Source organism: Lutjanus erythropterus, chromosome 20, assembly GCF_056507025.1.
Source record: "Lutjanus erythropterus isolate fLutEry1 chromosome 20, fLutEry1.hap2, whole genome shotgun sequence".
NCBI classification, from domain to species: domain Eukaryota; kingdom Metazoa; phylum Chordata; class Actinopteri; order Lutjaniformes; family Lutjanidae; genus Lutjanus; species Lutjanus erythropterus.
The window spans coordinates 15,706,322-15,729,867 of record NC_139336.1 but is presented as its reverse complement, the minus strand read 5'-3'; the positions used below and the strand labels follow the sequence as shown (position 1 = coordinate 15,729,867).

General features: G+C 38.0%; 2 protein-coding genes across 3 annotated transcripts; both read right to left on the bottom strand.

Annotated features, from left to right (window-relative positions):
- Positions 1 to 1,502: 1,502 nt before the first annotated feature.
- On the bottom strand, positions 1,503 to 5,144 carry snrpd3l (small nuclear ribonucleoprotein D3 polypeptide, like). Its single transcript, XM_084745797.1, has 4 exons — positions 4,992 to 5,144; positions 3,753 to 3,886; positions 2,099 to 2,291; positions 1,503 to 1,723 (listed from the first exon to the last, which is right to left on the bottom strand). Exons 2-4 carry the CDS (start codon positions 3,876 to 3,878, stop codon positions 1,659 to 1,661), a joined length of 384 nt encoding a protein of 127 aa, XP_084601923.1. The 5' UTR covers positions 3,879 to 3,886; positions 4,992 to 5,144; the 3' UTR covers positions 1,503 to 1,658.
- A 4,270-nt stretch (positions 5,145 to 9,414) lies between these two features.
- On the bottom strand, positions 9,415 to 22,970 carry adora2ab (adenosine A2a receptor b). Of its 2 annotated transcripts, none has more exons than XM_084746218.1 (5): positions 22,734 to 22,970; positions 16,986 to 17,539; positions 16,670 to 16,801; positions 12,043 to 12,146; positions 9,415 to 10,612 (listed from the first exon to the last, which is right to left on the bottom strand). In XM_084746218.1, the coding sequence occupies exons 2-5, from the start codon at positions 17,183 to 17,185 to the stop codon at positions 9,633 to 9,635; spliced, it is 1,416 nt and encodes a 471-aa protein (XP_084602344.1). In that variant the 5' UTR covers positions 17,186 to 17,539; positions 22,734 to 22,970; the 3' UTR covers positions 9,415 to 9,632. The 2 variants fall into 2 exon arrangements, with proteins under 2 accessions (XP_084602344.1, XP_084602346.1); XM_084746220.1 differs by lacking the exon at positions 22,734 to 22,970 and adding an exon at positions 21,698 to 21,833.
- Positions 22,971 to 23,546: the final 576 nt, after the last annotated feature.

Here is a 23,546-nt window from a genome sequence, read left to right as displayed (position 1 = left end):
CAGTTCTGACACCTTTTGTTCAGTAGGGAATCCCATTTCCGCCAATGTGATGAAAAAATACCCAGTAAGTTATTATGATGACAAACTTATCATGACTTAGTATCTCAAAATACAGAATTTTCTCAAGATAATGAGTTTTAGTACTCATTTTTGATATATCAAGTATTTATTTTGAGATACTAAGTCACTATTCCAAGAAAGTCTTTCAATTTTTGAAATGTCATTATTTCGAGAAAGTAGTTTTCCATTCAGAAAAAGAATTATCCTAGATACCAAGTCATTATTTTGAGATACTAAGCCTTTATTTGAATTAATATATAATATGTGAATAAAGTTTATCATTATTTTTAGATGGGACACTATTTGCAGATACTAAGTAAATACTTTGATAGTAAGTCATTATTTCAGTAAAGTTTTTGATTATTATGAGATACCAACTCATTATTTCAAGATAGTCTATAAATATTTTGAGATAAGTAAGTCATTGAATTCGAGATATTTGGAGATAGTGAGTCATTATCTTAAGAATGTTTTTTAACAATTTGGAGATTCTAAGTCATTATTTGAAGACAGTAAGTCATTATTTCAAGAATGTTTGAGGTACTAAGACATTATTTGTAGAAAGGTTTTTGTTATATTCTTACTTACTTAGTTTCTCCTTATATCAGTTTAGATCTTTATTGTCACTACATTGTGGTAATTTTGTTGCAAACAAAATCACATTTTAAACCACATAATAACCAGCTTTAAAATGTTACCCTTAACTTCACCGCAAATGTTTTCCATCGAACATGCAAGTTGACCTCTGTAAAGAGATTTTTAAGGTTCAGGTAATAATTCTCATGTTCAGTCAAAGGTTGTAAATTAATGCAAATTTGTCACTCTCTCAAAAACTTGGGCATGTCTGAGGCCTCAGATGTTATTTAGAGCAATTTTCTGAAATGTCAAATTCAAGTCTACTATCAGGACCATGCAAGGTTTGGGGCATCTTGCAATCACACTAAATACTTAATGGGAGAAAATTTGACTTTTCATGTGGTTGTCCAATCCAATGTCCAATGATGGTACTAAATTCTCAGTGCTGTTATATTGATGGGAAAGCTGTTCTTTTCATACTCTGATGTCTGTTTTGTAGTTGATGTAAAAGAAAACTACACACCATTTCATCTTATATTTCTAGTCTCTGTGTCTAGGGAACCACGGAGCGAGTATTTTTGTCACCGAACACTGTTTTTGCTAATAGCTATGGGTGTGGGTGTCACAGGCTCACTTGCAATACATCCTGGTATATCTTGACACTGCCACCACAGCTCAATGAACAGAAGAACTCAGCTTTCTGATCAACATAGCAGCACTTTCTCTTTAACGTTTAATTTACTAACATGTCGTTAAACAGGAAATCTGTCTAGGATGCAAAATCCAAATGGGGCTGGTAGGATGCTGAGAACTAAGGTGATCAAATAACGGGTAGCCATTTGGAAACCAAGAATATCAACAAGACATCAAATCGAAATATGTTTATTTTCATAAAAAATGAAATTAAAGCAACAGCTGCAAAACAGGATTGCAAACAATCCTCAAGATGTCCAATCCAAAAAAGACAGAATTAAGAAAAACAAAACAGACTATACAAAGCAACAATCTTAAAGTTGGAGCGGTTATCGCCGCTTCTGGAAGATGTTGCCTCTTCCCATTCCACCACGGCCCCGACCCCTTGCAGCCACTGCAGAGGATAAAAAAAAAAAGACAACACATTTTAGAACAATCAGTCTGACTTAAATAGTAGGTGGTATCTGAGGAGATCACAGAAATCTCTATTGGTTCACTAATTCTGAGTGAATTTGGTTCACCAATTTTGAGAAACTCAGGAAAGGAGTGTCATATAAATGATCTATGAAGAGTTGGACAACACAACGATTCAAACATGTATGATAGAATGCAGTAAATGCTTTGTAAAACTAGTTTTTGTCAGAGACAGTGATTTCAATTTTGTACAAAAGCACCGATTTGATTAATTTTAATGCTTCTGACAACCCTACTGTTAAATTTCACTTCTGCTGCACAAAAACTACTATGGCTCCAAAAAGTCCCCACTCACCTTGTGCTTTGAGAATAGCTGCCTTGCCCCTTCCTGCACCAGATCCCTGGTTCTTGTTCTTCATACTCTTTAACATAGGAGCATTCTTTAACATGTCAGGTAATATCAGGAAGCGGATCTTGCTGCCACGGATGTAGACTTGCTCCAACTGTGCCACGCGGCCGTCACGATAAGTCACTGTTATATTGGACATCTGAGGAGATAGAAATAAAAAGCACAATCTTAGTAACATGTCAAGATAAATCACATTAAGACACTCTTTTTAGTGCAATCTTTCTGAACTGATGATCTTGCATGACGTGGAGCCACAGTTGTAGTATTTGAGAATAACAGTTGATTATTGTGTTTGCTAAGATGTGACACCCAGGGTTCATAATTAAGATTTTTGCTCATGGGCCAAATGGCTGGTCAATGTTCACATTTTATGCAACATTCAATAGATTACATTTTTTTTGGCTGGTGAGTGAAGCAAATGTACAAGCCACTTGCATATTTTACCAACATTTAGCTGGGGCTAAAATTGGTCCCTGGCGGCACTCAAAGCAGGGAGCTTGCAAACCTTAGATCAACTGGAGAGAAGTCTGGTCTTTATTGTTGTGCCTGAAGTTTTGTTAGCTGCACAGCAAAACCAGACAGTGTTTTGTGACCTTTTCTGCACCAGCGTTATGTGCAGGTTCTTAAAAAGAAAAGAAGAAAAAAAAAAATCTAGGCTCAAATAGCTGTTACCAGTGTAACAGCCAGTCTTTCTGGGGTCCATATCAGGATAAAACAAGAGAAAATCAAATGTAGATGTGGGAAAACACTTTCAACTAGGCCTGGACAATAAAACAGAGCAATATAGATAAGCAATACATACGTTATCACCTGCAATAGGAAAACTGTTTGACAGAATGATGAATAGTTTCACTTAAATGCAAACTGCCACAAAAGCACACAACAAAATACCCTGGCTCATTAAAAGCGTAACATATTCCTTGATAATGGAGTGTCCGACAAGTGACATTCAAACAGCAAATCGTTTAACAAGTGTGTTGTTTGGTTGCACCATCAGCAAGTGACACATCATCAGAAACTGTGTTGAGTGACAAAATTAGTGCAGATGGTGAGTACATTGTCAAAAAAAAAGGACAGGTCAGCTCACCAGTATCCAATATTTATCACGGTGAGATCATTTATTCTCATGTTTACTTATTAGTGTAAAAGTATTTCTGTGTTTCCCATTGTTGTGTTAACATTAAAATAATTACCTGTGTACTTTGATAAAGTAGTTAAATTTGATCTTATTCTCCTTATCTTTTAAATAGGTCATTAAAAATGATCAATAGTTAGATAGATTCAATGAATTTTTCAGCTATATCGTCTAGCCCTTCTTTCAATACAAGAGCGATATTCTCTGGAAAGTTATTCAAGACAAGGGTAATCTGTAGTTGTCCTCAAATCTCTCTCAAAGAGTTTTCTTTCTGTGTTGTTGTTATGGGCATTCACATAAGCACCACATATGATAAGATTATTCAGAATCAGAGCACTCTCAAAATAAAGTGAGTTAAATGTATTCAAATGGGGAAGCAAAATGGGAGATAGCTGTGCAGTTATTGGGTTGTAAGGAAGACCTCCATCTATGATGAAGATTTATCCTTAACCATTAAGGACCAACCTGGCAGTTCATGTTGTCCTCAGCCTCGATCAGTTTTCCTCTGTACACCTCTCCAGTGTTGGTCTCACAGGTCACAATGTGTCCCTCTGCTTCATGCAGGACCTTGATTGGTACGCCGATAGACATTTTGCAACCTGAAAAACGACATGAAGTGTAGGAAATGTTACAACGTGCTGTCGCATAATAATGGCTGTCACCAACACCTATTTTGTACAATCTTTTAATTGCTGAGCTAGATTTATATGTATATAGGTTGTTTTTTTCTACCATATTGTCTTTTAATTACTACCATATTGTCTTTTTAATTATTTAAACTATTTTCTGGTTTGTTTTAGTATACCATGACTGTTAACTTAAAATCTTCGGGTTGTGGACAAAAAAAAAATACATTTGACATCATCATAGGCTCTGGGAAATGAACCAATAAATAAGTAGATTAATCAATAATGAAAGTAATCATTAGTTGCAGCCCTGCTCTACACTGCATTGGGGTCCGGTCTAGAAGGGAACTCTAGCTTTGCGAAACTATCGCGAGATCTTTACGCGTTTTTCCTCATTGTCCAAACTAATTATGTTTTATAATTGGCCAAGTTCTGTTAGAATATTTTCAAGTCAAAGAACCAAAATACATAAATTAAAAAAAAAAAAAACACTTGATGAGGGTTAAACACAGATCATCGGTTTAAAATTATCACTCGCGAGATTTTTCGCGGGTCTGGGGATCCTATTTACACTGGACCTTGCTTTACCTGCTGTAGCTTATGCCTAACAAACGTAAAACGTAACTGTAAATGTTAAAAATGTAACGATGGTCTTGTGCATAATAATTACTGCACTTTAGTGGAATACAATGTGAGAGTGCTAATGTTTAAACTTAAAAAGTATGACGAATTTCTTTGTAAAAGCAAAAACACTGTTAGCTTCATGAGCTAACAAGCTAACGCTAGTCCGTCATGAACTGACAATAATGCAACGTTTTCTAAATCGAAAAGATAGCTTTATACATTAATTTGAAGTAATTGCTGTATAAGCTAATAAAAAACGAGCTCAGGTGTGTTTTACATGATAAATGCAACACTAAAATTAGATTCTTAAGGTGAAGGAACTTCGGCAAAGAGACGGAACCATATTGGTTATCTGAATGAATGAGCCCTAACGAACAACACAGACAAGCACCACTGTTTAATAAACTAACTTCGAGTAATACTGGTAGTTTATCCAACGTGTTAAGACAGTTACCTTGATTCTGTCGTGAAAAATGATTTCTTTGTTGTTGTTTCTTCTTCTTCTTTAGCGACTCTGCAACGTGCGTTTGTCGCTTTCTCGTTCCTTTTGGAGCCTTTTTCCGCCTACCCACAATCCCACTGTCGATGAAGTGCTTCCTGTGATTCATCCGCGGTGCATTGTGGGACTAGTATTTTTGAGCTAGTGTATCCTAATTTTGAAAAAAAATATCCTGCTCTGTTTATGTACGGTGCTTGTTGAAAAAAAGTCTGAAGGTCTGTCTGATCCTGACCCTTTGAATAACAAGCTTTATTTACAAAAGGACCAAAATTAAAATCACAAAAGATTATGCAGTCTATTTATAAATATGTGTGTATTTTAATGTCCGTCTATGCAAAGCAATGTCCTCCACACATACACTAACATCAACAACATTATATACTCTTGCATCACCCAACAAAAATACACACTTTTGTTTTTGCTCCAATTTTCATGAGTTGAAGTAAAATATCTAACTCTTCTTACACAAATTTTGCGCTCAAATTTCTTACATTCTTTGTTAGTGGTCATTTCTTCTTTGTCAAGATAATCCATCCTCTGCTCTGGTTGAATCTGCGCTCAGTGCCTTCGTTGGTTGGGTTTTGGCATGAAGAGTGATTGGTTAGGGTTATGGTAAGTATATCAAGGTAAGCCAATCAGAGGCAGAATAGTGTGGGTCATGACTTTACGCTTCTGGGGAAAAATTGGTTGGTTCAGTGCCTATTAAAGGTCTTTTTTTCAAGAAAAAAACCCTTCACATTTAAATTGACCTTTTATCCACTTTTTGAGGCTGTTTGAATAATTTCTGGGTCAAAACACAAACAGCAATAACAGAACCTGTACATCTTTTCACAATAACATATTTCTTTAGTGAGGCATCACTGGGTGAAAATGGGGTCTAACGTGTTAAATTCCAACAATGATTAGTCTAGCTGTTCTCCCTGGTAGTATCAAGGTAATGTCCATTCACTAGATATTAGACACTAAGCTGTTTTATGAGTGTTGTAGGTCTATGTCTCTACTGTATCAGCATGAGAGACGACAAACAGAGGATCAAACATTGATTCAAATAAAACGTGCTATTGAGTCTCTGCTAATTTTCTTTTTCTTTCTAAAACAAACAATGCATGCAAATGCCCATATACTTGTTTACAATTGAAGAGCATACTATAAAGAGGCCAACTGGATTATTATCCAAGAGATCATATCATCATGGACCCTGCTGGAGCCTTGCATGTGAATATTAGACAAATGATGGTGTCTGTGAGGTGCATTCACATTTTGTAAACAGTCCTTTGTTTATTTGTGGTTTTGTTGTCTTTGTATTTTTTTTATTAATGACTCGGACTTGAGTCACTCATCACTATATCGTTTGCATAATCCTTATCTCATGCTTATCATAATGGCACAAGAAATACACAGCATTAAAATGAAATGGCTACATCCAAACCACAAAGTGTGATACACAACTGATATACAAAGTTTTTGAAAAAATAGACAGCTGGATACATACCCATGTATGTTTATTCCTGAGGACATGTCTCTGGGATAGCTTTAAGACACATAAACGTTGCTTAATGCAGCCCTTTCCCGCAATGGAAGGGGTTTTTAATGAGGAAAGAGAAAGCATAATGGCACAATAAAAGACATCATCAAATGAACCTTCATTTGATTTCCATTGCATTAGGCTCATTGACTGGCGTCAGCAGCCAGGCTACTCTGTAAACACCTCTTGCTGAGTAGTCTGTAGTCATGTGTATGTACTTTAAGTGTGTGTGTGTGTGTGTGTGTGGTGGATGTGTGTAGGTCAAACAAGCTCTTTGTTTTGGATGGTTGGTAACTGGCTTGTATACATCAGGTGCCTTTGACGTGTATGTCGCATAGCTGTTGAACAAGCAACAGACTCATGTTGCCTGGCAGTTATCAAATCAGTGATCAAACTAGCAACATCAAATGGTCTGTAGCCATCGAGCATTTTGAAAAATTACTTTTTAACAGATCTTTACACAAGAGATAGTACACACCTTATGCTTGCCCTCAAATAACATTGTTTTCCTGAAGTTATCAGAGAGGACAGTTTATTCAGACCATTAGTTTTAGGACTGTATGTGCTTCATCTACAATGTCAATTCAAAAAAAAATTGGGCAAAATGTAAATAAAAACAGTATGTCCAATGATTTGCAAATATGTTTTTACTTGTATTCAACTGAATACAGTACAAGATATTTAGTGCTAAAATGTATAAACTTTATTGTTTTTTGTAAATATATATTCATTCTGAATTTAATGCCTGCAACATGTTTCAAAAAAGTTGGGACGGGGGCAACAACAGATTGGGAAAGTTGTGAGATGCTCAAAAAACACCTGTTTCTAACATTTCACAGGTAAACAGGTGAATTGGTAACAGATGATAACATCATCAAACGGGCATCCTAATAAGGCTCAGTTGTTCACAAGTATCGATGGGGTAAGGTTCACAACTTTGTTAAAAACTGTGTGGGTTAACAGTCCCACACAATTTGTAACTGTTTAAGAGTGACATTTCTCAACTCAAAACTGCAGGAGTTTAGGGATTTCATCATCTACAATCCATAATATCATTAAAAGATTCAGAGAATTCAAAGAGGCAAGACTGAAAACCAACATTTAATGCCAGTGACATTTGACCCCTCAGGCAGCACTGCATTAAAAACCCACGTAATTGTATAAAAGATACTACATGGCCTTGGGAAAGCTTTGGATTTCTTATGTCTTTTGGATGGATGATTTTAATGCAAGTTAAAAGTGAGCTGTGGGCTGATGAGTCCACATCTCTGATTGTTTTTGGAAAGCATGGATGTTGTGTCTGAGGAAAAAGGGAAAAAGGACCATCCAGATTCTTACTAATGCTAACTGGTAACAATCTGCCAGCATCTGTGATATATGGGAGGTGTGTTAGTGATGCATTATGAAGCATAAAATTAACGGCAGAGACACTGGACTGCGAAATGAGCACCTAAAGTCGTATGTCAAGCAAGAATAAGAAACTGCTGAATAATTAGTGTATTCAGTTCCCAAACACTTACATAGTGTTGTTAAAAGAAAAGGTGATGTATCATAGTGGTTAACGTGCCTCTGTCCCAACAGGAGGGAGTCTAGTGGGTATGTAGGGGAGAGTGGGATGAATTGAGCCAGTTTTTGCTCAAGGCATCTTTAAAGTGAGATCATGACAGTGATGTCTCCAACTAAAATATGTACATACTCCACTGGATGTGGTGGATCCCTCAGAATAATCCCATTAGCTCAAAATATCAAAATCAAAATATGACATTTCAATAAAATACTATAATATTTTTATTTATATATATTCAAACTTTGCTGTAATTGTTCAGGTGCAAAAAAACATGACTCCTTCAACTTGGAAAAAAAACCCAAACATTTGTAATGGCAACAAGTTTTTTTCCATAGGCCTCTCTCTATCACACAGTGAGTAAATTGGATGACTCCTCAAATATGTATCATCACATGACCAATTTTGTCTATGGCTGCCTAGAAATAAGTGGCGGTCCAACCTCCCCACAGACTTAAACCACCCCACTTTCCCCTACAGCTAGGTTCATGGTAAAACTGTAAAGTTGTTCAGTTTTGTAGCTGCCAGCACCCTAAGCTGATAAGTAATAATGAAATAATGAACTACTAAGTATTTAAACTTTTTATTCTTCAGTGGGTAAAAACAATACACATTACAAAAGTTGACCTGATGCAACATTATCAAAAATGCAGTTCAAGAAGGTAAAATTTTACAGTCTATTAAAAAACCATTGCAGATACAACACAGTTAAAAAGCAATGTTTTCTGTACAAAAGCCAAGAATGTCAGTACATATAAATATTTTTTATGCCCTTGTTTTGAGATCATGAGTTTATTATCTCATTATCTGAGGATAACAAAGCTTGTTTTCTTGTGATAACTGGTACATTTATCTCATTATCTCAAGAAAACAAAAGGGTGTTTTCTGGAGAGGACAAAATAATTGTATCTAATATTTGTATTACTTCAGATCAGGACTGTCATGCCAGCATGCATAACATCTTGATACTCGTAGCAACTGATTTCAACTGAAATGTTTTCTCACAGTAATGAGATAAATAACTTATTACCCAGAGAAAACAAGTGTTTGTATCTCTAGATAATGACTCTAGATAATTTACCTGTTATCAGGAGATAATAATATAATTAACTTGGCATTGAAACAGCTTTGAAAAAATATTTACACATGCGGCCATTCTGCTTCCGTATTTCAGCCCATTATGATGCACGTTGTTTAAATGACGTACAACCTAAGTAAAGGACAGTTATCCTGGAAAAAGAAGAAAAGGAACATCCTGTGCTTGCAGATCTGATCCAAGCCAAAGATGGTTGATAGGAACAAATAAGCAAGTCAAACTGTTGCCTGACAATCAGTTTATGTGACTTCAGAAAGATAAACAGATTTGCTGTTGGTGATTTGTGAAAGCTACATTAGTTATTCTGTGTAATGTCATGTTTGCACTGTTACATGTGTCATAACAATAGAAATATATTTTAAATAGCTAATTTCTAATATGTAAATATTTTACATATTGATCCTAAATATGTCATGAGACTTCTGGAAGCTCTGTGGGACAGACACAGTCTGTCTGTTTTGAGGAGAGAGCCTGAACATTTATAAAAGTGATGCAACTTCCACTGTCTTTCACCTCCAAAACATCTGTTGTTCCCCTCAGGTATGTGACTGACTCTACTCCATCCTGTGCAGCAAATCGCATGATGCATGGCTGCTGCTGCATTGCTGAAAGGCTGTTACCCTTTGTTTGGTGTCCGTTGGGTATGAAGCTGCTCGGTGCAGCATCTAACTTTGATGTCCAATGGCAAGACGCTTCATAAGTAGCTCTTGGTGGAGTTCGGTCCGGACTGGGGTCCAGGACGTAGCTATTCACTACTGTGCCACACGATGAACCCTCTTTACTGATGCGAGAGGAAGTCCGCCTTACACTGCTGCTCCCACCACTTCTACCATCACTGCTCCCTACCCCAATCCCATGTCCATCCATCTGCCCTAGGATGTGCTGGTACAGGATCCTCCGAAAGGTCTGTCTGAACTCTCGAATGCGATAAGCATAGATGAAGGGATTCACAACAGAGTTAGCATGAGAGAGGATGATGGCAATGTTCATCACCCAGATGTGTAAGCGCTCACAGTCCGAACACAGGTAGTGGAAACAGTTGATGATGTGCAGCGGAAGCCAACATAGAGCAAACAAACCGACAATGATGGCTAACGATTTGGCAGCGTGCACTTCCTTCTGCAGGGTGGAACGAGAAGTGCCCGATGATGAGGTCATTTGTCCAGGAGCAGGCGTGTGTGCGACTTTGAGCCCCATCAGTCGGAGCTGGCGCCTTGCGGCCATGAAGATATGGGCATAGATGACCAGCATGAATAACAGGGGCACCAGCACGCAGCCAAAGAAATTGAAATAGATCATGTAGTCCATGGTAACCACTCCTTCAAACAGGCACTCTGTCAGGCCTTCAGGGCAGCGGCTGCTGTTGGCAGGACTGGCAGTGGAGTTCCAACCTGCGCAACAGAACCAGTTATATTTTTTAATAGTGTTAAGTAAATACAATTGTTCAATTCACAGGTTTTCAAAGAAAGAGGCACCCCCCCAGTCTTAGTTTACTTCTCTAGTTTTGCTCAATTCCTGCATGTCTAGGCTATAGTTTTGTGTTATTTGATCCCATAGACACTTAACATTTGAGCCAGGATACTCTAAAGAGGCCTTCACATGATAAGAAAATTGTCCCAGGTTCACTACCACCACTCACCATTCAGTACTCCAACCACTACTTCCTGTCTGCCCGATATACAAACGGCTAAGCTAACTTTAGCATTGGATTTAGCTAAGTTCATGATTCACAAATCTGCTAGTCCAACATGACTGTTCACATTCCACCATGCATTACATTTAATTAAGAGGTTCATAGTGTGTTTTTAATGTTGTGTGATAGAGTTTGGGGAACTGTGAGACATTTTTCTTCGGTTGTGTCTGGAAAGGAACCTTTGATTTGCAAAGCTCTTGTGAGATTTATGCGTGTCGTTCCTTTATTGTGAATTATACAAACGTTAAAATGTTCCCTCTTTTGGCTGAGTCATCACATACAGCTGCATACATAAGTTATATATCATCGCTGTTGGGCGCAAACCTCTTATGTCCATATTTTGATGTTTTAATTATTTAAAAAAATTATACTATTGGTTTGTCTATGGGTTTTGAGGCTTTATTTGACCATTAAAAGGTTTTAAAAAGCGCTACTTACTTTGACTAAGAAGCATTCAATTAGTTTACAAACACAAGGTTTCTTTTTTATTCCACAAAAAGTCCCAGTTTTGGACAAATGAGGTTTCTGCCCAACAGTGATGATATAAGAAATAATAATTATAATAGTTTCTAACTGTATATTTGGACTTGGACTTGGAAAACCTCTGGTTCAGTTCAATATGGTAAACATTTTCCATAAAACTATGGCAATTTAATGTGCATGGTTTGGGTTTCAGAGCTCAAATCTAATAGTTGGCTTCAGTTTTCCTCTCAGCACTTAACTGAATTGAATCCAGTGTGTAGATATTAGATCTGTTTCCTCTAATTGTCAATATTTAAAATAATCTGAGCACTTTTCTCTCGAAATACAATACCAATGCATTTCCATTTCTTCAATTTTGAATAGGTTGTTCCGTTGTTCCAGTAAGGGGATGATGAAGCTGAAAGGTGACATACGTTCTAGCAAAGGGTCTCTTAACATTTTTCAGGCCACTGACCCCTTAGCTAATAGAGAGAGACGGAGCAGGGCTACATTGAATATTTTGGGGTTTTCTCATTTGCAGCTCTGTAGCTGCTAAATCATGGCTAATGTTGGGTTTGTTAGCCACAGACGCCACATGTCGGTTTTTCACCAGGTTTGGGTGAGAACAGCAGCAAAAGCATACATTTGCCAAAATATATCTCCCACCTCTGTTCCATCCCAGCATCGGTGTCAGGCCGATGCCGACTGAGAGAAGCCAGCACAATGTGATGATGCCCTTTGCCCTCGGCCCTGTCACCAGGCTGTTGTACCTGAAACACAGCAGATCACAATAATGTATTACTGCTTGTTGTTTTATCTAATCTCAGTATAATACTATCCCTCTGAGGTAAAGTCAATATTTGGCAATTTAGGAGACAATGGTTGTGCATTGGAGCTTAAATGCATTATTTATTTAATAAACTAAAATGAGATTTCAATTGTGCTACTGAAGTTTTTTTTTCACTGCTGCATTGCTGGCTTTCAAATACAGTGTAAGTAGTCTGACTTCACCTCTCCATTACTTTTGTCTGGGGCTTAAAGGGAAGATTCTGCACTTCATGATGGTAAATGTAGGTAATTGAAGTTATAAATTCTTCAGTGTGTTATATTGACCAAGAAAGCTGAATAATATGTTGTTCTTCCTGCGTCCAGTGATATCACAGTGATCTGGTTGGTTTTAAAGTTCCTATAAAGTCAAAATTGATGTTTGAGTGTTTTTTTAATCACATATGAATTGCTCTATACAACACACAAACATCACTATCTGGCCCACAGTGACAAAAAAGTTATTTTGTAGGTATTATCCCATATTTTTCTGTCTTTTTCTGGAAAACAACTTTATACACTTTTGATGAAATGGGATCATCATTTATGGAGAAATATTTTCTGGTTTCCCATCTGATGTCCCCTGGCTGCTCAGCCTCAGCTCTCAGTGACGAACACATATTATTGGCTTATTTGTTTGCTAAAGTAGTTAACCGTGACAGTTAGCTTGGTTAGCTGTGACTCAGCCCTGGGGTGCTGTGAGCCAAACTGGCGCCCGTTGACTCAGAGGCTGTTTTGGTCAGTATGGCCATGTTCACTGGAGGTTCTCAGTACAAAAAGAGTCAACTAATAGGTCCACTCTCCTTTCTAGCAGTACATCCGTGGGCCACTTTAGCTGCATGGTGGGGTGGCGTGGCTAATCAAATGCCGATCAATGCTGTAAGTCCCTACCTAGCTGTCTGTTTTATAGGAAACAAGTAACCAATAAGTAGGCCTAGTCATTTCAAGGGGAACTTAAAGTAAGAACTACAGGCTATTTTAGTTTGGCTTTCTAGTCTCCACCTCTATGTAACAGGGGAACATGCTAGGCACTAGGGTATTTTTGTCACCTAATGCTATGTTTTGGCCGACAAAGTAACAGTTATAGGCTTGGGTGGGTGGTGATATACATAAAAAAGTGGATGTGGACATCAGAAGCTTTTTTAGTCAATGTAGCACACAGTGAGGAATTAATTGCTTCAGTGGACTACATTTATCCATTCATCCACATGAAAAGTGTAGAATTTTCCTTTTAAAGACATTCCACATATCAAGTTTTTCAAATATCTCAATCCACTAATTTTGCACAGGTCGGGAAACAACTCAGATGTTTTGATGCCAGTACATCAAGTGGCTTCATCTAGAAAAAGTGGTGCTTTCGTGTTCTACTTTCCTTCTAAGTTAGAAGGCGGAGGAGTAGACACGGTGTGAAATCTTGCTGTGTTGTTGCATGACTCTGCAAACTGTTGAGAGAGCACACATACATCTGCAATAAAGGGGGTTTCCTTCCTATATTGTGATTTACCAGCACACTTCTTTCGCACCCACAGTAAAATCTAACTTTAACTCAAAGCTCTGATTAATTTGTTATTCAGTATCCAGCATAGAAAAGCTTCTGAGCAGTGCAGTGAAATGCAAAAATTGGAACTTAAATCTTCAAACACATAATTGTAGTTGAAGATCTAAGCTTTTCACTGTTTTGATGGCTTGTAACTTAACTCAGGTTTGGGCTTGGATACAGAGAAATGTACAATTTCATTTAGAAATCCCGGCTCCATACTATACCTTTCAACATGCTGTAGATTAGGAAATTTATTTTACAATGCAACCACTGATAAGACTATGTTACCTTAAATATACAACAGCTTTATGTTATAGTGCTGAAGTTTGCTATCTTTTGGTCTATTGCTACAAAACCAACAAAAAATCAACTGTATTGTTGGTTCTGATATGTGATTCAGATATATCAAGAATACTTGCAGACACAGTCAGGTGCAAGCGGGCCAGACAACTGGACATGCCTAACAACAAATGACTGCCTACAGTTATTTTTGTAGGCACCATTAATGTGTACATTGCTTTGTGCATATGTGCACATAAAGAATGCAGAAGTTTGGCTGGAGGAATAAAAATAGAAAATCTGCACGAATAACCAAAGTATTCTTGGTAACATCACCTCACCTACAGCCAATGTCCCATGTGACTGAGCTCTTTCATGACCACAGTGGCAGTCAGTAGGCTATATTAAGCTTCCTAAAACTCTGATGAATTATTAGCTCTCTGGTCTTTGGTGCCAGGATTGTGGCACCAGTGTTGAGCTGTTATGCAACTGCTTATGCAAATGTGTCACCTGCTGTGGCTTACTAGGTGAAATATCCTCCCGGGACAGGAGTAAAGAATGCAGCTGTGACTAAACAACAGCAGAGTTGGGTTACACACATACAGTCATTATGAATCAATTGTATGTCAATTACTGGTTGCAGGAAGAATGAACACGGTGGCACTGAGTGAGCAATTTCAAAGAAATAGCCTTTGAATGGTGTGGGTGTCACAAGGATGAAAATGATCAAAGCCCTCAGCAGGTTTAATCCCTCCAGCAGTACACAAACTGTAACCCAATAAAACCTGTGGTGACATATATCAATGTCTGCCCACAGCCGGCCAGATTAGCCTTAATTGAATAAGAGCTCCCTATAATTTAATGTGTTTTGCGCCACTGCATATGGGCTTTCGATGCCTCTCATGTTTAATGGTTTGCCCACACTCCTCTGACTTGAGTGCCATGTGTTAAAGGGCATCATTTGAGTACAGTGGAAATCGCTTATAGCGATCACATTCAGCATTTAGGGAATCTGGCCCGTGACGGTAGACTTAAACCAGTCGCAGGTCGTCTCAGACCAGGACCAACTACTAGTGCAGCTGCGCATGCATGTTCCTTTGGTGAGACCCTGAATCAATGGAGGAAACTCCTACAGGAAAACTCCTGATAAAATTGAGTTATCAGAAAGAGAATCTTAAAGAGTCCAGCAAATGAGCAACATGCTCAGCCCAGGACTTTGTCAGCTCACTTGGTTATTTTTGACTTCACTTTCAGTTGAGTTCATTCACGTCTATTGCAGGGATTTGCAACGGCAGAGAGGACCGGGTGAAGCTGAGACACAGAGCCGACAGACAGCTGCTCAGAGCCGGGGAGCTCTGGAAGAGAGGGTCAGTAACAGACTGGAGCTTCTGGAGGAAAGAGACATCAGCCTTGCTCTGATGCCAGCTCCGTTATTAGCAGGAGGGAAGCTCAGAGTGTACATTTTAAACTTTTGGGATTAAAAAGAGGATTTATTCTCACTCGCAGCAGCAACAAAGAAATTGTGGACCTGCGGACTGGCCAGACAAGAGCTCAATGCTTGTTTTTTAAACTTTTTAAAAAGTGGATTTATCTTCACATTTGCTTGTAAACCTGTGTGCAACAGCAACCACGGAGGAGGCGACAGTGTTGTCTACAGTAAGATAAATAGTCTCTCACCATGTTGACTGCTGATCGGAGGAGAAATGTATTTGGAAGTCATCGAATGAGAGTATAGACAGGAGAGATGTAAAGGAAAGAACTGACTTTTTCTCGTGAGTACCGACACACAAATACACTAACAGGGCTTTGATACTGACATTTTTGTACACGCCGAGCCCATCCATGTCACCGCTGATTTACATTTCCATTACAGCTTATATTGTAGTGAACCACGCCCGAGACGGACCGACTCTGGAACAGGGACAAAGGGAGTTTGTCTTATTTTCAAATGGGCTGCGGTCATGTCCTGCTGGCCGTGGCCAAACCATGACAAGCCTGGCAAGTAAATGTTTTTTGAGGGGGGTTCACTGGTAATGTGGTTCATAGTAGTGGAGCTTGAGTTAGCATATTAGCACTTCTGGTTCCCTCGTCTCAAAGTCATTGAGTTTTTTGTGTGAGTTTTTTGGTTAACACAAGCTGAAGAGATTTTCATGTTTTGTTCTATAACATAAAATACATCAATAGATATCCCACTTGTGAATTTTGAAGCTTTTACGTGTCTTAAAAAGTGTGTTTGCTAACAAAAGGTTAAATGAGATTACAGATGTTGTTGTAGATGTAAAACATCATCACGCCAAACACTAGTCTCTTAGTAATGGTAACACTGAGTCATGCAACATGGTGTGGCTTGATTATAGCCTAAAGTTAGCTTTAAACGTGGTGTTCCTTTGTCAAGTTCATCTTGCTAACAAAACTTTAAAGTATCATAAACTTTATTCACCATAAACGTTCTGCTGGCACCTAGTGGACTAGGGAAACAGACTATAACTCTAAGAAAACTGTAAAAATCTACTTATTGTGATCAGTTTGACCCAGACAAACATTTTCACTGTAGGTTTTCACTGCATACTGAACCTAAGAGTGGGAAAAGTGAGTTTCTGTTTCCGTTTTCAGTATAACTAATGCAATCTTTGTTTTGTTTCCCCTCACCTGAGTGGGTTCTTAATAGCGATATAGCGGTCCACAGCGATGGCCAGCAGGCTGAAGATGGAGCTCTGGGTGAGTATGAGGACGAAGCAGGCGATGAACAGGCAGCCGAAGAAGTTGGCACAAAAACCAATACTGATATTGATTTGCAAGAAAAAAAAAAAACATTGGTTGGGTGTTTAAAAAGTCAGTACTACATTCTTACAAATCTAGCAAAATCATGCTAAAGCAAAACCAGTCCCAAAATTACAACACTTTTATTCAGGATGTCAATGAATTTGAGTCTGCTAAAAAAAAAAAGTATGAAACGTAATCATACCTAATAGTGATGGCGAAGGGAATTGCCAGCAGCCCCACAGCAATATCAGCCACCGCCAGTGACACCAGAAAGAAGTTGGTGATGCTCTGCAGGTTGGAGTTGAGGCAGACAGCCCAACAGACCAGGATGTTCCCAGCCACAGCCAGGCAGGCGATCACCAGCTCCAGGCCAATATAGACCAGCTGGTCATTCTCCAGCATGGTTATTTTTTCCTCTTTCTTGCTTTCCTTGCGCTTTCATCCCACAGAGTCAGCTGCTTGACGTGTTTTTAGACACAATACCTGTTTGCCAAACCGCATGGTGTGACATAAGAGAAGAGCGATTGTGTCACAGGAGGACAGCCAAGGCAGGAAGTTCCCACCACAAACATCACCGCTGTGATGCTTGATTGAAATCGTACCTTTCACTGTCACACACACTATACTAGTCTGTTAGTCTTCCTCTTTGTCTCTTTCGCATTCGGTTTGGTGAACTTTGTCACAGACAGCAGCAGAATGCTGAGGAGGAAGCGTCTGGGAGTTTTGCCCGACAGCGGCCAAATTAAGAGCAGTGGGCTGCAGAGAGAGAAAGAGAGCGAGAACACAATCTCAGTGGAAGTATAGCCTGTACAAACAGATTGCAGTTAACCACACAGACACACAAGGGTCAGAAAAGCGATTAATCTCAGGAAGACAGGGGGACAGTTTGTTTTATATACAGGGCCAGACAGTCCAACAATGCACCTTTTATTTCAGGAAAAATTTCCCGAAACCCTTCCACACACTAATCATTCCCACCACTCACATGCTTTCCTCCAAAGTCACTGATAATTACACAAAATAAATTACCTATAAATTTCAGAGCCATTGTATCAATACTGTAACAGTTTGTTAAACTATCTCGGCTTTGTTTTTTTTTTCAGGGTATTTCGCTAAATTGTAAGCAGATTAGGGTACATTATTCCACACCATGGTACAACCTCAGATAACCTTCATAAAGGAGGAGTTTGCATGAAATGTGGGCCAAGTTATCCAGGTTACTGGGGTACGAAAGCTCAGGGGAGTGAGAAAGGACGACAAACAGGTTTCCAGATCATGTCTGCTAAAAATAACCATGGTGGCATCCATACTGCAGATTAGTGCATCAGTGGTTATTTTCTCTCCAGTAATTAGAAATAATTAGAATTGACCTTTCCCAAGGTTTGCCAAATTTTGTGGAACCCAGGTCGCCTTTGTCCTTTCTTGTTTCTGGTACACAATATCCCAGGATGCCAAATCATGTCTCACCCTAACCGTAACCTTAACCGTAACCCTTCTCAGTTACACTCCTAATGCCTAAACCTACCCATAACCTACCCAGCCCAAATAACCCAAATCAATGAAGTCAACGAGTAGTAGCGAATCAGAGTCAGAGTAGGATGGGTCATGACTTCACATTCTTGGGAAAAAAAGCTCCTGTACTAATCCATATAAATTGTTAGCTAACCTGTAACTTTTAGTTTTGCTAACATTACTTAACTTGTGACTGACTTATTTATCATTTTTACAGGTCCCCCGGCAACATCTTTTAACCGTCTTCAAAGTTTGGTGTTCTTTTCAACATAAACAAGCACATAGCATATCTGAGTAGAGAAAACAGGAAAGAAGAGAAGTAACTGAGGTGTTGCCGGGTACCAAGCTTACTCAACTGTTACTGGAGCACAGAGATAAAGGGATGGGACTTAGAAAGAGGAAATTATCTTTGAACTACAAAGTTAGTGCTGGAGCCTGCTAAGAATTTGCATGAGGCATTGTGATAGTTAAAAAATGTGTCCACTAATATTTTCAGTTTTGGTTCCATCGTCTTAAAGTGAATAGTTTTTGGGGTTTTTTTTCTTTTAGGGGTTTTTGGTATAAGAAGCCTGAAATAAGGTCTGTGGTTAACACAAGTTTAAGAGATCTTCAAGTTTTGTTCTATGACAGAAAATACATCAGTAAATACACAACTCAAGAACTTTGAAGCTTTTACGTGCCTGAAAAAAAGGCAGTGCTAACAAGTGGCTGATTGAGATTACAAAAGTTTTTGGGACCAATAAGCATCATTATGCTGAACACTTAACTTTTTACTTCTGGCAATTGCATTTATGCTTCAAAAATCATGAAAGTGACATTTGTTTGTGAATATTATCTTGCTAAACAAAACATGCAAGTATCATAAACTTTTGTTTGCTGCAGAGCTTATTTTCTGTAAAAAATCAAAAGGAAAATTTGCGTTTTGTTGAAGGAAACAGACCGATGCTACCTTTCAGGTTATTTAACCATTCCTTTAAGATCCTCATCAAAAAACGCTTGCTTTTGTTAAGCACTTATGCAATAAAAATGACAATGTCAGTATCGATCATAGATTTTTTAACTATTGAATATTTGCTTCAGGAATACATTTAATCCAGGCTATAATACCAGCATTAAGATATTAAATGGGCTGCTGTATGTCAGTTCACTCAGACTATTTGGCACATGATTCATCCTGTTGGTTGAAACACAAAAACATACATATAAAGCCTGCTTTTATCTCTTATGGATTGACGCAAAGGTAAAAGTTATCGACTACTCTAGTGGAAAAAAAAGGCGATTTGTAAATATGACCTAGTTCCTGCCAAGGTCTATACAGTGAGTAAGATTTGACAAGATAAGATTGAACAAGACTGAATGAATAACAAACAAATGATTCTGGGACAACCATGGGGAAATCTGGTCACTATAGGAGCAATGCTGGGACCATTCTGACCTATTTGGAGTGATTTACGCGAGCATATCTCAGAGAATAGGAATTCCCGACCCAATCTTCAATCATTGACACAATTTTCTATCCCTGTCTATATCTCATTGTGTCAGAAAAGTGTCCATAGATTAAATATGACAGTGATAAGGTCTCAGTGCAGTCATACCTCTACCACATCTAGTGGATGTCAGATCATTGTATTAAAATTTCAACGCCTGTCATGCACTGAAAAAAGAGAATTGCTGGTCCAACTTTTAAATAAAAAAATTCAGTGGGTAAAACACAAATTAATTCAGTTTTCTTCAAATCAGTTGTGTTAATCTAACATCTTACCTTGATTTGAAAAACACTTAATTCATGTTTTTTGTGTTACCAATTTACCAACTGAAATAATTTTTAAGTTGGTCAAACAATCATCTTTTTTCAGTGTATTCTCAACCTTAAATCAGCTTTGAAGTTGACGTAGCATTGTATTAGAAAAGCTATGGTAATTAGATTAATTAGAAAATTAGCTAAGTTTCAGTTCAGTTAAATTCAGTTACTGTGGAATCCCCCGTTGAGTAATATCAAAAATTTTGAGGATGGATTTCTATGTGCTATTACTTCACTATAACATTCCTGTCTGTGGCATTTCAGACTTATACATGATTAGAAAGTGATATTTTACTGCAGTTTACTTCTCAGTTAAACTGCCAATGTTTATAATGTAAGAAGAAAACTAGGTAAAAGACTAACTGCACTTTAGTGTCCTTACACTGAAAAAAAAAACATATAGGAATGTAGTGGAATCAACAAATCTTTTCTCATTAACTTAACATAAATATAAAAGTTTTGTTTATTCATGTAAATGTAACTTAAAATTTCTAGCATTTATCTTCAGAGCACTTCATAACTTATAAACATGAGTTTGTCTAACTTTAAAATGAGTTGAATAAATGTTCTGTATAGAGTTCAATCAACTCACTGTTAAGTTTCTAAAGATATTAGAAACATATTAGCAGACTTTTTAATATGCATTGTGTGAGAGTTCAAACTCTCCTGAGACCTTTCTTTTTATAGTTTGAAGAAAACACTTTAATGAAAACTTGTTGTGTGTCTCTAATACATTTCAAGATAAGTCATAGTTGTTTGTTTTCACAATAATGAAAACATTGGAAACCATGAAGAAGGTGAGTATTGAATTCATAAAATGTAATAAATTTACTGGGAGCAGTTTCACACATTGTCTTTGTGCTGATGCTGGAACATAAAGCTCCAACAGGAGCAGCTGATGCTGTAGGTAAACTGTGTGAAATGAAGAACCAACTTGTCAAACAGAGAGAAGGTAAAAGGAAATCAAATTTGTTTGTAATGTTTGTCACTGTGACTGAGGTTTTGTCGGTTCAACTTAATAGCTTAATCTTATGAAACATGTTTTCTCAAGTACAACTGATTTACTATCATAGATATAATTTTTTTTTGTTTAGAATCGTTACAAAATTACCTCAACTTTTCTTCTGAAATGAAGCCAACTTATGTAAATGTATTTACTTACAACCTGGAGTCTTTCTTTTTAATAGTTTATTCTAACAGTATACATGAAAACGTAAAGACACACTGTCGATGAGTGTTGAATATATAAAGGAAACAGAAAAAAACAACCATTTTCCTCCCTGTCGCGCGTTCATGCAGCTGTCACACAGTTCTTTCATTAATCTACCTCTTTTGGCCACATATAGTCGAACCCTGTAGATCTACCAGCACTGATCCTGATTGGCAGTACGTCGGACCAAAGTCCTGCTTTTCCACTATTGTTCTGCTGCTGAAACCTTCTCACAAGCCAAAGGAATTTAAAAACCAGGGTTTATCCAGTTGGTTTGGTAAGCTACAGAAAATTATCCAGACCTTTAGTTTTATGAAAAAGTTTCTGAACCTGCCCAGGAAAAAACAATTCTTCAAAGCTGAAATCAAAAAACAAAAAAAATCAGACTTACATAGCTTTTCCCATATGCTGAAGTTTATAGGCTATAACGTAGGTCAACTGTCTTCCAGTTGACTGCTTTGGCAACAGCCACTCCCAATGATTATGAGCAGGGCTATATGTGCCTAGTGGTGTTGGAGGAAGTGATAAGAAAATGTACATCCTGCTGGAGGGGATCTGTCACTGCCCTGTCAATCAATGTGTCAGTTCCGCTCCACCAAAGTCAAAGGAAAACAAAAAGATTCTGTATTACTATTGGCCAAAGCACTTTGTATATGTAAATAATGAGGGAAGTACTGACATCATCATTGTGAACTCTTGATTGCTGGAACAGATTGGACATCAGAGACATAAACATGACCTGAGCCAATACTGCACTGCAGGGCACCTTAAGTGTTTGATATAACAGATGACTAAAGATGAAAAGCTTTGCCACTGATCCCATGCATTACAATCTTCAAAAATTGAGATAAATACACAACTTTTATAATTACAGCCACAGACTGATTTCAGTAAGCTTACCCACACTGTGAGAATAAACTATTTGTTTTAAGTTAAACATTTAGTGTCCAGGCTTCCTTAACATTTCAAACTTGAGTTAATATGAAAAGACAAGTTGACAACAAATAAGCTTGATATTCATTTTGTTGCACTTGAGAGAACATGTTCAATAAACTTAAGATATTAAGGTGAGGAGGGGTTACATATGAGGAGGAAGACTGAACTCAAAGCCGGCCTTCATGTTTCTTGAGAAACTTGATTTAATGAGCTGATTTAACTCATCACTGTAAAGTGCATTCAATCAACTATTTAACTTGAATTGATAAAACTTGTATACTTACGTTAAGTCAAACACAAAAAATTAGTTGATTCCTGAATTCCTGAAGTCTGAGTGTGCTTTTGGTTCACTGGTAAAACCCTGACTTTGAGCCATATAGATGATGAGGAAACACCTGTTAGACTGTTACAACTCAAAACAAGATAAATGGGCCCAAAAATCAACTGACAACATAACCCAAACATTCAGAAAGCAGTCTCTCTTTTCTTACCTTATTGTGATTGTGCGCAAAAAGAAGTCTTTCCACCCAGTCGGCGTGTTCAGGTGATCACTCCGTCGGCTGACAGCGCACGTTAAAAGAAGACGACGCACAAAGCTGATGCATTTGGCTCAGATATAGTTAGTGCAGTGAACAAGCGCACTGAGAAACACACCGAAACCAAGGTGTAAATCCACTGATGTGCTTCCACCGCTCGGGTTCGGTTTGTGCGCTCAGACGCTCAACAACTCAGAGAGCAACAGGAAAGAGCGCGGCCGCAGCTCTCCGTCTCTCTCTCTCTCTCTCTCTCTCTCTCTCTCTCTCTCTCTCTCTCGCTGTGTGTGCGGGTGTGTGTGTTTGACTGTGCTGAGGGGGTCTTGCGGTGAACCGTGACGAATGGAAATAACCGATGATGATAAGATGAGGAGCAAAAAAGTGAAGAACGAAGGAAAGAGCACCGACAATAAAACAAAACAGTCTAATAAGAAGGTTGCAAACTATTTGTATGCTTTAAGATTAAGTGCTGAAATTCTACTACTGGGCTTTGATTGTATATGGATCTGCAGCGTACTGTGCATACTGCACAGCATGGTGCGTTTGTGTCACTTTTAACATGCACATCATGATTTTTGATCCCTTCTCTAACAAATAAAACATTTTTTTAAAGTTTGGCTGACATGCTGTTTTACATCTCTCTCAGAACTCTGAGCTGGCACCAGATGTCAAATTGACATCAGACAGACGACGGGCTCTTAAGTTGGACAGACACTCAAAATCAGATATCTGTCAAAAGCAATGTTGAATTTTGGTTGGAAATGAAAGTCT

Coding starts and splice junctions, on each gene's coding strand:
- snrpd3l (XM_084745797.1), bottom strand. CDS start 3,878: ATGTCTATCGGCGTACCAATCAAGGTCCTGCATGAAGCAGAGGGACAC. Junction 2,292..3,752: donor AGGACAACATGAACTGCCAG/GTTGGTCCTTAA, acceptor CTATCTCCTCAG/ATGTCCAATATAACAGTGAC. Junction 1,724..2,098: donor AGCTATTCTCAAAGCACAAG/GTGAGTGGGGAC, acceptor TATCCTCTGCAG/TGGCTGCAAGGGGTCGGGGC.
- adora2ab (XM_084746218.1), bottom strand. CDS start 17,185: ATGCTGGAGAATGACCAGCTGGTCTATATTGGCCTGGAGCTGGTGATC. Junction 12,147..16,669: donor GCTATTAAGAACCCACTCAG/GTGAGGGGAAAC, acceptor GCTGTGTTTCAG/GTACAACAGCCTGGTGACAG. Junction 10,613..12,042: donor GATGCTGGGATGGAACAGAG/GTGGGAGATATA, acceptor TCTGTTGCGCAG/GTTGGAACTCCACTGCCAGT.